This window comes from Notothenia coriiceps, unplaced genomic scaffold, assembly GCF_000735185.1.
Source record: "Notothenia coriiceps isolate Sejong01 unplaced genomic scaffold, NC01 NC01_scaffold00024776, whole genome shotgun sequence".
Lineage (NCBI taxonomy): Eukaryota > Metazoa > Chordata > Actinopteri > Perciformes > Nototheniidae > Notothenia > Notothenia coriiceps.
In genome coordinates this window covers 1-15548 of record NW_011357477.1, presented here as the reverse complement: position 1 = coordinate 15548, position 15548 = coordinate 1, and the positions used below count along the sequence as shown (strand labels likewise).

Sequence of the window (15548 nt, the reverse complement as noted above, 5' to 3'; positions counted from 1 at the left end):
CGCGGGCCATTGGTGGCTCGCCAGTAATAATATTTGGCCCGGCAAATTATTTTGAGAATACAAATAAAATATAGTTTTTTTCTTTTTTTTAAATATCGGTCCGACAGTCACAAAAATAGGCTATAATGTCCAAATAGAGAATCTACCTACACCTGAAGAATGCTTGTTGTACTTGTATCCATGTTTAGAGTGAATGGCACAGCACAGGCACAATCAGGCAGCGGGGTGCACTGACGCTGATAGTGGATCAATAGGTGGACAGTGCGTGGTGCTGAAATAGCCAACATTCGGTGTGTGGTTTGTAAAAAATAACACCAGCTCACTAAATCATTCAAATGTAATGTTTACTTACTGTATATGTGAACACTAACAAAGTTCAGTCAAAACATTGACAACAAAATTGGAGAAGCCGCTTGATCATGGAGGGCGAGGAGTGGTGGTGCATATGCTCCTGAAACGACAGAGCAAACACGCTACATTAGGGATAATAATTACAATTAGCCATTCATTCAAAAATATAATTAGACTATTAAATACAATTACGGTACTCACTTAATATGAAAACTGACATCTCCCATCGGTCGCTATTTTTTGGATATCTGGTGATATGGACGTCACTTTAATCCGCAGGCAGTTCTCAAGGTTTTTATGCGTCAATCGATTCCTCTCGCATTCATTGAAGAAAAGGACGACTTGCATGTATAGGTGGAAGGGAACATTGTGAGCACATAAAATGTGAGTCTCTTGATCGTGCTATACTCCTCTGAGCTTCCCACCCAAAAGGCTCTCACAGACTCCGCGCTTCTGAGCGCATCGCTGACCAGGAAGCTTGTTTGAAAATCAATTAGCTCCATTTCTAATGCAGCCTCGTCTAAGGAGGGCATCATTTGTTTCGCCTGGGAGGTGAAGTCTCCACTTGCTTGAACTGTGAGAGGATCACGTACAAAGGCAATGATGTCTTTTGGGATGGAGTAGTCCTCAAACCTTGACGTGAAGTTGGCCCGTAGCTGCTTGATGAAGTCCACCATCAGCTCTGTCACTTGTCCCAGTGCCTGTGATTTTAGTGTACTGACACTGACTGGACTTGTCGGTGGCCAGTTCCTCCAAAACGGTCACCATCACCTCCTTGAAAACCTCTGCGTCGGTGAATGGCCGGTTGTGCTTTGCGAGCACCCACAACGCCTTTAGGGACGCAGTTGTCACTTTCTGTTGGGCTGTGAGGCCTCGCACCAGGATCCTGCTGCTGTGTGCATAACCTGCTGTCAGTGCTTCAATCTTGCGCTTTCGTGCCTCTGTCTTGGGTGGAAAGGCCACTTTGAAGGTGTCATGCTTCGTCTTGTGGTGCCGCTTAATATTGTATTCTTTGCAAGCAGCCACAACTTCATTGCAGATAAGACACAACGGCTTTGCATTGATGATACCAGGTAGGATGAATGCATAGTTTGCTGTCCAGTCCTTTTTAAATGCCCTTTTAAATTTCCTCTTTAGACCTTTGGAGAGTGACATTACTGCTTTGGATTACTGGTCTGGGGGAAGCTCGCGAGTGTGTGTGTGTGTGTGTGTGTGTTGTGTGTATGTGTGTGTGTTTGTGTATTTTTGCGTTTGTGTGTATTGTGTTGGTTTCCCGGGGAAAACACTCACAAGAAACACCGGCTGTTGTTATGCCTGCTGTGACGTCAAGTTACTCCGTTCTCCGATTTTAATTATGCCGTTACAAGCTTCAAAGCTGTATTTATCATCGGAATTTGCCGAAACAAGTTTTATATTCTGAAAGCCAATACTTTGTTTATTTGAAATCAGATGAAAACAAACTGTAACGGACCCTGCCGTGTTATCAATGATTAGCCTACTATATGCCTACATTCATAATGTCAGCGGAGGGAGGGGGGGCGGCGCTGCGGAAGAGCAGAGCGCGAGTGAGAGCTGTCATCTTCCCTTTACAAGCTTCAAACATGTATTTATCGTGTGATTTTGGAAATACAAGTTTCATATTCTGAAAGCCAAGACTTTGTTTATTTAAATCAAACAAAACACCCGAACCCCGAAAAACTAGTTTTTTACGCAAATCCACGTTTATTTTGAAATGAGTCGTTGCGACTTCCGACTGATTTCGATAGAGCGGGTCACATAAGGCAAATGTGTGGTTGTGGGGAAGCAGGTCAATTAAAGTACTTATTTAACTATTAAATACATTGAGTTTGAGTAAAATACTTGGTTACTTTATTAGGTAATGTATTAAATTGCAAAGCAAAACATGCCATTATTATTTTTTTTTTAAAAAAAAGGTTTTCAACCTGAAAGAATCCTAATGTGTCCTTGAAAAGTTGAAATAAAGAAAAGGAAAAAGGATTCGAGTCGTCCATGCGTCCTCTGTTGCCCATCGAGGCTCTCAAATGTGGGCAAACACTCAAATAAATACCAAAAACCCAGAGAACTTGACAATACTTGACAATAAAAGTATGTTAAATAACACTGCTACCTAGTTAATAACTCTACTTTACTCAGTGGAGGCTTGTCCATTGAGGAAAGGGAGGACCATCCTCCCTAAGATTTCAGAGAAAAATAAACTTTGAAGAGAACAATAAATACACCTCAATTTAAAAGATAAGTCGTATACAGATAATAGCCCTGGCTTTTAACATGGGACTGAAATGGGGCTAGAGAGGACGAGTCTCCCTTTGGGCGGGTCTAGCCAGAGGCTCTGGATTGGCCCACCACGGCCAAACTTACTTGCCTACCCCTGACTTAGGGTCTCCCATCTTTACTGGGCATACATCCGCAAAAACATAAAAAATAAATACAGTTCTTAGCAACAACTAAAACTCATGCTGTTCCCTGTCCGTGTCTACATCTTTCTACTTGTCCCCTTTAAGCTAGCCCTATCTACTTACTTAGCTAATGTGAGCTACCAAAAGATTTCTGAACAAAGAAAGTTGTTTTTATTACTTCCAACTTCTTTCTGTCATATCTAACAATGTATATATATGTTTTGCCTTTACTAAAACGATGAACTGATGAAAACAGGATTAGAATTACATTTCCAAACAGTATGCCATACAATAAAGACATTGTCCATACAACTATGTCCTTATGCAGTATAAAGAAGAACTTGAACCTAAAGAGTATAGCATCCAGTAATAATAATACTAAAATGCATAAAAGTGTACATTAACAGTTCCTATTGTAAAAGTCAGTCATATTGCAGTGGTGTAAGTCTGTATTGGTGTGTTGTCATCCCTTTTTGACCCTTCTCCTCTCTCAGGCCTTGAGCGAGATGACGGAGCTGCTCTCCTCACGCAGCAACTACATCAACTACCGGCGGCTTTACAACGAGTGCAGCGGTTTCAAGGTGCCCATCCTGGGCGTCCACCTGAAGGACCTGATCTCACTGAACGAGGCCCTGCCGAACTACATCGACCAGGACAAGATCAACCTGAGCAAACTGCAGCACCTGTACAGCAACATCAGTGACCTGGTGGCCATCCACAGCTGCACGCCTCCCTTCGAGGCCAACAAAGACCTCCTGCATCTGCTCACGGTAGGAGACAGAGACCCAGAGATAATTTACTTTTATAGAATTCGGATTTGAAACATTTGATCAGGACGGGCATGTAGCCAAAAGCGCTCAATGCCGTGTAATGTAATGTTCTTTTATTGCTTCAGCTCTCTTTAGATTTATACTACACCGAGGACGAGATATATGAACTTTCATACAACAAGGAACCCAGAAACACCAAGATCCAGGTCAGTAGAGCTGCACACTCCTTCTCTTTGAAGCTTTATCTAACGCCATCAGGCTCACACTTCTCTCTTCACAAGAAGAGGGTGTGCTCTCAGTGGGAGTAAAATCTTCGTCAAAACAAAAGCACAGACTCGTTGCTGAAACACATCAAAAATCAGCCACATCAAAGCGCTGCAGACGTTAGGGAAGCGTGTTATGTGGTGGGTGTGCTCTTTCTTTTTCTTCTCGTTTCACATGTGCAGTTCTTCGTGTCTCACCACTGCATGTGTCACTCCACAGCCCGTCGCTCCGGTGAAAGCGCCCGTGGTGGCCGAGTGGGGGTCAGGGGTCACCCCCAGGCTCGACCCTGACACCATATCTAAACACGTCAAACAGATGGTGGATGTGAGTGTGTGACTCTGCAACAACCTCCTGTTTTTCACTTCCTTATTACATGGCAGGACAAAGCAGAACTAACCAACTGCTCCTCTACTGTTTCAACTGACTGTCTGATTGCTCTGTCGCCCCCTGCAGTCCATCATGAAAAACTACGACCAGAACCAGGATGGATACATCTCGCTGGACGACTTTGAGAAAATAGCAGCCAACTTCCCCTTCTCCTTCTGCACTCACGAAGCTGACAGGTGAGGAAGGGCATCTCGCAGTGACGCGGTCGGATGTAAAACCACAAATCAGCATGAGCTGTTTGTAAAAAAACTACCTCACTTTTTGTTGTTACATTTTGGGGAATTTTCTGCCCAGGGAGGGAGAAATCAGCCATGAAGAAATCACCTCTTACTTCATGAGGGGAATGTCGATATGTGCCAAGCTGGGCTACAGCTTCAATACGCATAACTTCCACGAAACCACGTACAAGCGGCCAACGTTTTGCGAGAATTGTGGAGGCTTTGTGAGTATCCGTTATATCCTTTTTTTCTTTTTAAATGGCCAAATCAAACTGAAGTGTGACATGTGTCCTGTCTGTTCTCTTGTAGTTGTGGGGAGTCATCAAACAAGGATACCATTGTAAAGGTAAGATCAAAATCCATAATTTCATACGTCCACAGAGTTATCAGCTGTAATGCTTTTTGTATTGTCCATGTCTTTTCCTTCTCTCAGACTGTGGGATAAACTGCCACAGGCACTGTAGAGATCTGGTGGAAATAGCTTGCTTAAAGAAACATAAAAACACCACCGGGTCGTGCCCCTGCACCCCAGCTCCCGACACCAGAATCAAGGGTAACACCTGGAGTAAGTCCTTTCTCTATCGTACGCACAAAAACATTCCCTCTCTATAAAATGACCTCGACACTGAAGTCTTTATGTTTTGTTCCCTAGCAGATATAGAAGAGGAGGCCTTTGTCTTCCCCCAAAGTAATGAGACAGAAAACCACCAGGGCACCGCTCTTTGGAAAAGCAACAGCAGTGATTCCACGTCGTCTGACTGCTCCACTCAGACAGACCCTGGAGTTTGGACCCCCGAGAAGAAGGACAGGAGAGGAGTCCACCACAACTCGCTTGTTCACACATCCCCAGAGAGAAAGAGGAGACAGGACATGAGTCCCTGCAAGGTGGGTTTCTCTGTTTTTGTGTAGCTTATAAATGTCAGCATGTCAGTATGTCAGTCTAGATCTCTGGAGTGACTCAATGTGTGAGCCGGCTCAAAGAGCTCAATGTATTGAGCTCAACATTGAGTGATGCATGTCATACAGTGACATGTAATATCCAAGGATTAGAGACTGTTGGATGCTGCTGTTTTGAGCATTGCAATATATTTATTTTCATTATGTTATTTATTTATGATTATTTTTAGGCTCAGCAAAGATTTGTTGTCAGTTTGTATAAGTGTTGCTATCTTCTTCTTTTTTTGCGTGGTTCTACAATCAGAGAGTTACAAGGGTCTGTAAATGCAATGATTTAAGTGACATATGTGTACGCATATAAATCATTAGTCAGAACAGGGCTACATTTCATTGAATTATAAAAGGTATATTTCGCAGATAAACCTATTAACCCCGCCCCCTTAAAAAAAACGTCTCTTTTGAACGGCTCTCGCAAAGGAGTGGAGCCATAAGATCCGGCTCCCTTCAAAGAGCCGTAATTCCCATCACTAGGGGCTACAACGTTAGAGCTCCCAGCAGTGATTCACTTTAAGCTGCTATTACAGGAGATATACATGCGGATCACCAATACTGCTTACTGTCAAGCACATTGTAAAATATGTAGCCTAGGTTAAATTCATTTGGTGAAAATGAACAATTTTGCTGTTATTTGAAAGTCATTTAAAGCGTGTAACAGAGTGATGTAGTGATGACGTATTTTGGTAGACCGACCTGGAAGTTAGCATTACAAGCGCTCTTTTCACAAAATGTAATGGGATTTATCCACTGGATTTTGGAAAAAAGCTCCACATATTAACAGCATTATTTTTGAAGAGTAAATGCAATCGTCAGATGTAAAAAGCTAATGTTTGGCTATAAACAAACTCTGTCGCATGCTGTGCATCACCACTGCTAAGCTAAAGGCAGCTAATGATCAACGTGATCACATTTAGTAATATTTAGTCACAACCGTTTTTGTGACACAGTTGCCGTGTTCACCACAACACCCTTTATTGCAGACATCTAACCAAAATCAGATAAAAAAACAATGATGAAGTCCGGGATTGGTCAAATGCAGACTCATTTCCGAGTTTTAGGACTCATTACTGCACCACTGTGTATTTGTCAAATCTTTGTATCATTATCACACATTTCAAATGATTTTGATATCATGAGTTCCTGTCTCAACTAGTGTCAAATGAGACACTGATATCCCACTTGAAAGTGAAATGTTGTTTCTGCAATTAAATACGTCTTTATTTGCCTTATCTGTTTTCCAGGTGAACTCACAGAGAACCCGGGGGTGCTCCATGCCTGTTTCCTTCTTGCAGGAGAAGATGGAGGAGATGCATCTCTACAAAGACAAGAGCAGAGAGCCAGACTGAGCGCTCCACCTCCAGAAACATTTCCCACTCATGGACACAAAAACATCCAGACAGCACCGCCTTTCTGACCAAGCTGTCTGATGGTGTTGAACTGATGAACTTTCCGTTAGCATCAGAATACCAGCGGTCATATGAATGGACTCCATCAAATATGGTTGTCTTTATTATTTGTTTTTTGTCCGCCTTGTTGGTTTTGCTTTTTGATCATCTTACTGTAATTCATTTTGTTTAGGTGCCTTCCTTCACTGGTGCTAAGACTGTATAAGGCCACTTATGATAACAGACATAAGGGTCCTATTTACACAAAATATACACAGGGTAGGAAATGAACACTAAGCTTTACATTTGGCAACTTTACTACAACTCTGCTCATGAATTCGGAAAGTAAGCCAGAAAAACATTAACATTTGTTTGTTGAGCCTCAGGTTGGGTGATTTGAAAGGATATACATGAGACTTTGTGCGGAAATTGCTATCCCGTGTATGAGTTACCATCTATTTCACTTCCTGGAAACTAAACCAAGAAGCTAACATAAAATGGAAATGTCAAGACAGGTCATATCCGTAAAATCCAGTGGATGAGGCTCATTTGCTATATTGAGAGATAAGTAAATGACTCGTATGGTGACCATGTCACCCCCCCCCCCCCATGAGACATGATGTCATAACTCCAGTGGACATGCTCCAAACAGCCCAACAAATGATTGTTAAACATTGTGCCCTAAAAAGCTCTACAACACATCTGAAGCGTCATCATATGCCATTTCCATGGCGACGCATTACTCGCCCTGAAACCCAATATTGCTGTTATCTCCAGTGGACATGGAGCAGTTGCCACAAAACGTGACGTGTTTTAGTAGTCCACGCCAAGAAGCTTTGTACGCCGAACTCTTTAAGGTGGAAAAACGTATAATTTATTATAAAATAGAAGGACAACACTCCAATTAAGAGGTGTGTCATGATCAAAGAAATCCTAACGTTTTAGTAAAATAAACTGCGGAAGTACTGTTCGTTTTGTGGTTACATATTCAGGAAGAGTTGATCAACATTTTTAATTGCTACCAGCAAAATGTAAAACGATGTATGCTATGAAAGACTTCGTCCATATCGCCAACCCTTTGTTTGGTTAGCAAAAAGACCTTGTGAAGTGTGACCCATAAAGCACTGAAACTAGCAGCGGAAGACGTTTATTTCCTGCCCTGACGACATTTTTGACTTTCAAATGTCAACAGTTCATTCAAGGTTCAGCAGGATTGCACTGGGACTATGTGTGTGCTGCAAAATGTGCATTTTTACTATTAACTAAATGCTTTCTGTTTGTCCTTTGTCCAAAATGTAAATCTTGTTGAAAATAAGAAAGATACACCAACTGTGATGCAGTGTGTTTTGTTTGAGTGAAAAAAATGACACCTCCAGGCGTATACAATGGCATTTTATTGTATAAAGACAAGAAGACAGCTCGGGTAACTGGTCAATATCAGATTTTCAGGTAGAAAAAAAATCACAACTGGATTTAAACTACTGGACAGCGATCACAAAGGGGTAAAAAAAGAAAACTGCACAAACTACGCAAGAGTGGCCAAATATTCTTCCCAATCAAAGACTGGATTAAATACTACAGTATCACACCTATAAAAAATATTTGGATTTTATCGGGATAAATACAAATGTGCCAGCTCGGAAACTGAAAAAAGATAGAGCGAGACGGAGGGAAGGGGTGGTGAAGGTAAAAAGCATGCATTTTTGTTCTTTGTTAAGCTTTCTCAAAACAAGCGAAATTATTTAGGCCTTGCTGTATTTTTCCTGCCACACGATGCATCCTAGAAGTATACAATTACCTCTCTGATCTGTTGGAAAATGTGGACGTCCATATTAAATTCATAATAGATAACATTCATTAAATGTTTGGATACCTATCATCTACCAACTCACGGTCACTGCGTAGAGTAAGACTTCATTCAGTAAAAAAAAGACATCAAACTGCATACAGTTTTAGGTGTACACTGATTGGTGGAATGAAGACAGATGTTTGGGGACTCGATTTGTGGGACTGTACAAAATCCATTTAGCTGCAGAGGTCAGAGTGTTTAGGACGCGGGTGGATGCAGGACAGATGCAGGGTGGAGCTACTGGGAGCCGGAGGAGCCCTGGCTGCCCTGTCCAGGGTAGCCTCCGTACTGGCTGTAATACTGGTTCCACTGGTTCTGGTTCTGGTAATACTGCTGCCACTGCTGAGCATACTGCAGGGAGGAATAGAAACAGTATTCAGAACATGTTTACTTTCTGCTTTTTTATTTTATTTGACCCCATATTTGACACTTACTGACCCTGTGTTCCTAACTCCCTTTGGGTTCACAAGGTCAGTTGTATAATCCTCAGATGTATGTCTTCTAACCAAACCCAGTATCCTGTGATTAGCATGCAGGGCTAACCTTGCTACACCCAAATTCAAGCTTTTGAGATGTAGTATAATCTTTTGTTAACATGTATATTTAAAAAATGCAGGATAGAAAATGGAAAGGTGTGCTGTATTGTACTGCCATAACTATTTAGAATGTGTTACCATAAAGTCCCCACACTGATCAATTGTGAGCCCACAGCTGCTGTCAATGAAGGCAAGACATTATTTTATACTACCTAAACCAATTTTTATTGCAATTGCGATATGATGCGGATATTATAGGGAATTAAACATTTGCATATTATGATAACATTTTAAAATATATTAAAATGATCACAGGGTGATATTGTAAAAGTGGATGTGTACAAAAGAAGGATTTTTTTATTAAGTGTGTAGAATGCGGTTTTGTGGGCCTAGAATAATCAATATTTTTTATCAATTATTCTGCTTACTGCAATTTGAATATTGCACTAGTCCATAGTCCAATTGTGCAGCCCTACTCTTTTTGTTACTATAAAATGGGTATCCAGCCAACAGTTTTTCTAGTACCCCATCTCTTCGACTACAGACAGTGTAGCGGGTGGAGTTGGTGCCTACCTGCTGGTACTGCTGGTTGTAGCTCTGCGTCTGTTGCTGCTGCTGGGGCTGCTGCGCAGGCGGCGGCTGCTGCTGCTGCTGCTGCTGTGCTGGCGCTGCCTGTGGGGGCTGCTGGTGGTGATGATTGTATGTCTGTGCAGTGGTGGGTGTCTGGCTGTAGCTCTGGCTGTATCCTGGGTACTGACTGTAGTTGCCATAGTAACTCTGGTTGTAGCTGCCCTGATTGTACCCTTGATTGTAGCTCTGGCTGTAGCCCTGGAAGTTAAAGAGAATTAGATTTAGGAGAATACATTGATATAATGTTAAGTGTAAATTGTTGTTTAGATCGAATAGATAACATTTCACGTTAGCTACCTGGCTGTATGCTCCCTTGTTGTACGGAGCGGGGCGGTTGTAGCTTCCTGTTGCAGGCTGGCTACGGTTGTAGCTGCTACGTGCATCAGAGCCGGAGTCGCGGTTTCCCCAACGGTTCTGGTTATAGCTGCCACGATTGTTGCCTGCAAAAACACAAAAATGCTGTTACTATAGGAATATACATATCTTAGTGTAAAATACAAAAAAATCCATCCTTCAAAGTCTTGTACAGAGTGGTACAGGAATGAGTCCTAAAACCCAAGAATGAGTCAGCATTTGACCACTTTCTGTTCCCTGGTCTCCAAGTCAACGGTCCATCAGCTTTTTAGATTCCTGAAAAAGCATCTGATGTTAACACAAGCTGAAGAGATTTTCACGTTTTGTTCTACGACATTAAATACATCAGTAAATACCCCAGCGGAAATGCATCATAATCCCTGCACCACTCTCTTTTCACGCTTTCGCCTCTTGTGTATCCATGAACTCAAATCACAGCATTCTGACTGCAGCTTCATGGACATACACACACCGCTCGGCTCACCTCTGTATCCACTGCCTCCGTCCCCACTGCGGTTCTGGTAGCCGCCACGGGACCCTTCGCGGTTGTCGTACCGCTGGAAGCTCCCGCCCCCGCCCCCGGTGGCGCCGCGGCCCCGGAACCCGCCCGGCCTGTTGTCGAAGCGTTTGTCAGGGGGCGGGCCGGCCTTGCGGCCCTCCTCGTTGTACTGCTTCAGCAGAGTTTCTGCCTCCTCACGCTGCAGCTCAGCAAACGTCACATCCTCCAGGAAGTCGCAAGCCTCTGGGACAGTGAAGTTGGCTTGTGGGGGGTGACAGAGGTGACCACAGGAGGAGAGAGAGACAGTCCATCCGGCACAGGGACGGATGGAGAGGCGAGGAGAAGAGAGAGAGGGGGAGGGGGTTGTAGTGAAGACCAGAGCAGCCACACCACCGGAAGACAAAACGGAAAATAATTAGGACCGAACAGAGGCAGCAGGACTCAGAGAAATTCAGAGCAGGTAGATGACAGCAGATGGCGGGGGGTAAAGGGGACTAACATGACCTCCGGGGGAAGATGGAGGACACATTTGATGAAGCAGACGAAGGAGAGGGAGGAGCTCAGGAGAGGTGGGGAGGAGGGACAAAAAGGAACACTAGAAGGTAGGTAAAGAGGAAACGGCACTGCAAACCAAGGACAGCTGATGTAATGCTGTTACAAATGAACTTCCAACAACTTCAGCACGTGACTGCTTGTAAGTTTGTTATTTGGAAATGTCGTTTTTCGGGGAAGCAAATTGTGCAATGTTAGCGTTTAGCTATTACATGACCTTTACGAGGCCCGTGGCTCAGTTTGCAGTGCGTCAGTAGTAAGCGGGTGGCAAAAATAAGGAAGAATCAAATTCATGTGGACTGTTAATAAATAAAATGTCCAAGGTCTGATATCTGGCCAAAGGCTATGATTGGAGAGGGAGGGAGGCAGGGAGGGAGGAAGGGAGGGTCATCTTCCAAGTTTGATTTTAGAGACAACACATAGAAAAGTAAAAAAAGTAGATCTGGTGTTTTTGTTTTGTTGTTTCCACAGCGTTCCTACCTTTCATTTCTAAAACAGCATGATCGGGCACATCCTTCCCCTGCTCATTGGTTTGCTTTAATGTTCGTTCTTTTAAATCCTCGTCCGTGGGACAAATTACAATAGCCTTGCGTTGAAAACCTTCAAAAGGACGCATTTTTCGTCTCCTTGCTGATCCATATACATTTGTCTAGCAATGGTGACAAGAAAGAAGTAGAAGCTTGTTTGTTATTGTTTACTTGTACTGGCTTTCCACTGGAAGGAAGCTGGAACCCTGCAATAATGAAGTGAGAGAGGTTTGGCTTGGATGTCAAGTCTACGCTTTTTACTGAAAGTTCTAATGGCCTCTCGTCACTCCACAGACTTACCTCACACTCTGCCAAACAGCAACACAGTGGCTTCTGGGGGAAGAGGACATACTGACACAAAGAGGGACCCCACAATATCCTGACTGTCCCGTTCATTAGCTCAAGTTACGCAACAACAGACATACAAGTTTCAGATCAACCATACAAAATTAATATTCAAATGGATATTCAAGTGCTTACTTAATAATGCCTTTGTGCAGTGAAAATGTTCTTCTTGTAACTATGTTTAAGAGTTATTACTGTATTATATGATAAGCAACTACTCATGTAAGCGTTTTGCCCACTACCTCAATTTAAATAAATGTGCCATGCACTTGCAGAACGTGTAAAGTGTGTAAAGATTAAAAATTAACATAGTTCAGTAATTCAGGTTCAGAACCAGAATACTGGTTCAAATTCTTCGTATATCACTTGATAAAAGAGGAAGAAATATGGCTAAAGCAAAAACAAAACGTGCAATTTAGGTGTTAAACTTATATTTTGCCATTAGATGATTTTTACTGGTCACATTGTGAAAACTATGAATACTATCTTTTCATGCAATACTGGCCATTACTGGGGAATATGATAACTGGGAACAAATATGTTGAATAAAATCAAGTCCATCAAAAAGATACTTAGCTAACACTAGCCGTTATCCAGACTCACTGCCTCCCTCACCAGGAACGGCTGGTTCCAACACTCACCAACATTTAGCATTTTAGGGTTTCAGAAAAGCAATTCTTTAGTAATGGCAAAACGACTTAAAACAATATAATAATATTAGAACATAAGAAAAATACAGTATAAGTAATGCCAAATACTTCTTTCATAACATCGACAAACTTGTGACAATTCTTACTTTTTACAGGAAGATTTCTCTTTCTAAAAATAGAAAAAAGCAAAGGTTTTAGCACGGAGAGTCCAACACTTATCTACAGTAGCTTATGTCCAAACCTTGCTTTTCTAAAGGGTCCCCCACACTTACCCGCACTTACCTCATCTTCATACGTTCTCTAGTCCCAGTGAACAATAACACACAGATAAAACCTACCTGCTTGTACTCACATTGTCCTCAGATAAAAGAATGTCCGCCATGAGACCCACCTACCTTTGTCACATTAGCAGAACACAAGCGTCTAAAAATCTGAAAATGGTTAGTCATTACTTACCTTCTGGGTCAATTTATTAAAAAACACACTCAACAGTTCCATGTATCTCACTTCAAAATAGCTTTTAAACAAAGCCTGTCTTATTAAATTAGCAACGGAAGGTGTTTTTCTTACTCACCAGTCAGAGCTTACTTGTTTCTCAACATCTTTACATAGTCATGGTTTACTTGTACATTGTTGAAATTCACAACACAAACAATACTGTATTATGACAAGAGGTAGCAGATATACTGAGAGATGAAAAACATGGAGTATTCTGTCACTTATGAGAGCCATTCAGAATTTTTCCTTTACAATACATGACAAGCAAGTGACAAGAGGGTGATCTTCTACTCTATAATACACACAGCCCCCCTGAAAGATAAATAAATAGTCCATTAGAGAGAGTGATCATCAGGGCACATAGACTGACTGTGGCGACTATCAGAGCAGAGTGTGGGTGGGAGGGCAGTACCTGATCCAGGATGTAGTTGCGTCTCTTGCGGGCGGCGATCTCGATCAGCCTGTTCAGGCACTGCGTGGCCTGCTGGATCAGAACGTCCCAGCGGCCCGAGTAGTTCTTCTGCCGGCGCAGACCCATCACCTGCACAGCAAACGCTCAGTTAATACAATGCACTGGAAAACCGTGTGAATGTTTGTGTAGTTTCAGGGGGGGTCTCTCAACCGACCTTCATCTTGTCCATGATGGCATTTGTGCCCAGGATGTTGTACTTCTTCTCAGGGTTAGTCTGTGCAAACTTTGTGGCCCAGGTGGTCTTTCCGCAGGCAGGCAGGCCGACCATCATCAAGATCTGAAACAAAGAACATCATGCTTTACTCCATTTGAACAAATCCTCTTGAGAATCAATACAAAATAAACCGATCTAAAATTAACAACAAAGCGTTCTTTTGGGCTGCATGAGTTCTGTATACATATCAATCACAAATGTAAGTGAGCAACATTGCTTCATATCTTTCGACAATTACAGCCCTAAAATTATATAAAAATATATAGAATTTCTTAATCTCTAAAAAGGAAAGTCTTGATATTGTCTATACATGTCAAGTACACCTTTACTTTTAGAACTGAAATACAGCATTTCCTTAAGAAAGCTAAAGTAAACAAATGATGGACAGAATGTGGTCAGTAGGCGAGGGTACAGGTAGGCCTGTCGCGATAAGCAATTCATTGACTTATCGTACGATAAATTAAAAGGAACTCGATAACTTTTCTGACTTCGATAAATTGCCGTTTACATGCGTGTTTGTTTACCAGCATTTTAGCCAGGCACGCTGTGTCTGCCGGCGCCGTGAGGGGCAGGGCTCACACACAGCCAGGTCAGGACACTCCACGTGCAGCTGTGTAGCAGCCAAATGAATAATATAGAGACCAGCAGGAGACAAAGGGCCCACCTCAGGTCGATTAAATGGAATCCTTGCGTCCCTCACTTGCGTCTTTTCCCTGCGTTTAGTCCCTCCCTCCAGGGAAGCATGGAGAGATGCAAGGAAACCACGAGAAGCAGGGAAATGAGTTTTAAGAGCAACGGGACGTCCTTTCCTCCGGAGCGTCACGTGAAGCGACGTCCGTTTGTGATGACGCTGCACAGCTGATCGTCTGACAGCAGCTCTGTCCCCGTTATTTCCACAAACACCCCCGCCTCTGTTAGTACACATTTACTGACACAAACATTTGTATCATCTGTTGTAGACCCAAATAAATACAAATAAAATAAGAACTTATTCTCAAAAAAGATAAACGCCATTCTTAAAATGTATAAACGAACGATAGTTGGATTAATATTGATTAGAGTGCACAAAATAAATAAAATAATTGAGAGAAAAAAAAGAGATATATTATCTATCAAAACCCAGTTAGATTAACATTCATTGGATTGCACACTTTGTCTGTTTGTGTGGATATGTAGCACATTAACATTTTAATAGCACTTAATGACTGACTGAATGGAAATGACAATAAATGAAAATGTAAAAAGAAAAAAGCGATCACGAAAATGTTTCCAAAAAATGAATAAAATGATTTTTGACCACTTTGTTGTTCAGATATATCACATAAATAAATGAAACATGAATTGAAACAAAACACGGTATAAACTGAGGAGTGAGTCCCGTGAGGTTCATGTGTTTTCTTCACTCCGCTGGGAAACTGCTTTCATGTCAAGAAGCATCAGATCAGTGCATGACTGCATCGTCCAATCAGTGAGCGATACACAGTAAGGGGCTGGGCGAGTGTCTGAGGATTTCATCGGAGGATGGTCTGATGGTTCCTCGATTATAGCCTCTCCAAAATCGCTCCTCGCTCCTCCGGCAAAAATAAGGCCATTGGGACGCTACTCAAGATGGCGCAGACAAATCAACTTCCGGTGCGACCCAGACCGAGGAGCGAGGAAATGAAAAATAAGAGAAG

General features: G+C 42.3%; 2 protein-coding genes across 2 annotated transcripts in view; one reads left to right on the top strand and one right to left on the bottom strand.

Moving 5' to 3' along the window:
- Window positions 1-8070, top strand: part of rasgrp4 (RAS guanyl releasing protein 4) — a 14770-nt gene extending 6700 nt beyond the window's left edge. Inside the window, exons 9-17 of the mRNA XM_010783137.1 lie at window positions 3263-3538; window positions 3664-3744; window positions 4022-4126; window positions 4256-4365; window positions 4484-4631; window positions 4717-4753; window positions 4841-4972; window positions 5060-5292; window positions 6603-8070. Of these exons, the coding sequence (XP_010781439.1) occupies window positions 3263-3538; window positions 3664-3744; window positions 4022-4126; window positions 4256-4365; window positions 4484-4631; window positions 4717-4753; window positions 4841-4972; window positions 5060-5292; window positions 6603-6707 (1227 nt within the window). The 3' untranslated portion in view covers window positions 6708-8070. The remainder of the gene's footprint in view (window positions 1-3262; window positions 3539-3663; window positions 3745-4021; window positions 4127-4255; window positions 4366-4483; window positions 4632-4716; window positions 4754-4840; window positions 4973-5059; window positions 5293-6602) is intronic.
- A 51-nt stretch (window positions 8071-8121) lies between these two features.
- LOC104955745 (heterogeneous nuclear ribonucleoprotein U-like protein 1) lies at window positions 8122-13962 on the bottom strand. Its single transcript, XM_010783135.1, has 7 exons — window positions 13813-13962; window positions 13599-13727; window positions 11647-11815; window positions 10600-10875; window positions 10059-10201; window positions 9705-9959; window positions 8122-8946 (listed from the first exon to the last, which is right to left on the bottom strand). Exons 1-7 carry the CDS (start codon window positions 13927-13929, stop codon window positions 8833-8835), a joined length of 1203 nt encoding a protein of 400 aa, XP_010781437.1. The 5' UTR covers window positions 13930-13962; the 3' UTR covers window positions 8122-8832.
- Window positions 13963-15548: the final 1586 nt, after the last annotated feature.

What these genes read in the sequence shown, in the direction of transcription:
- LOC104955745 (XM_010783135.1), bottom strand. Translation starts at nt 13,929, where the DNA reads ATGATGGTCGGCCTGCCTGCCTGCGGAAAGACCACCTGGGCCACAAAG. An exon ending in GCAACTACATCCTGGATCAG is followed by an intron (nt 11,816 to 13,598) that starts GTACTGCCCTCC and finishes CACCATTGCTAG; the next exon opens with ACAAATGTATATGGATCAGC. An exon ending in TGCTGTTTTAGAAATGAAAG is followed by an intron (nt 10,876 to 11,646) that starts GTAGGAACGCTG and finishes ACCCCCCACAAG; the next exon opens with CCAACTTCACTGTCCCAGAG.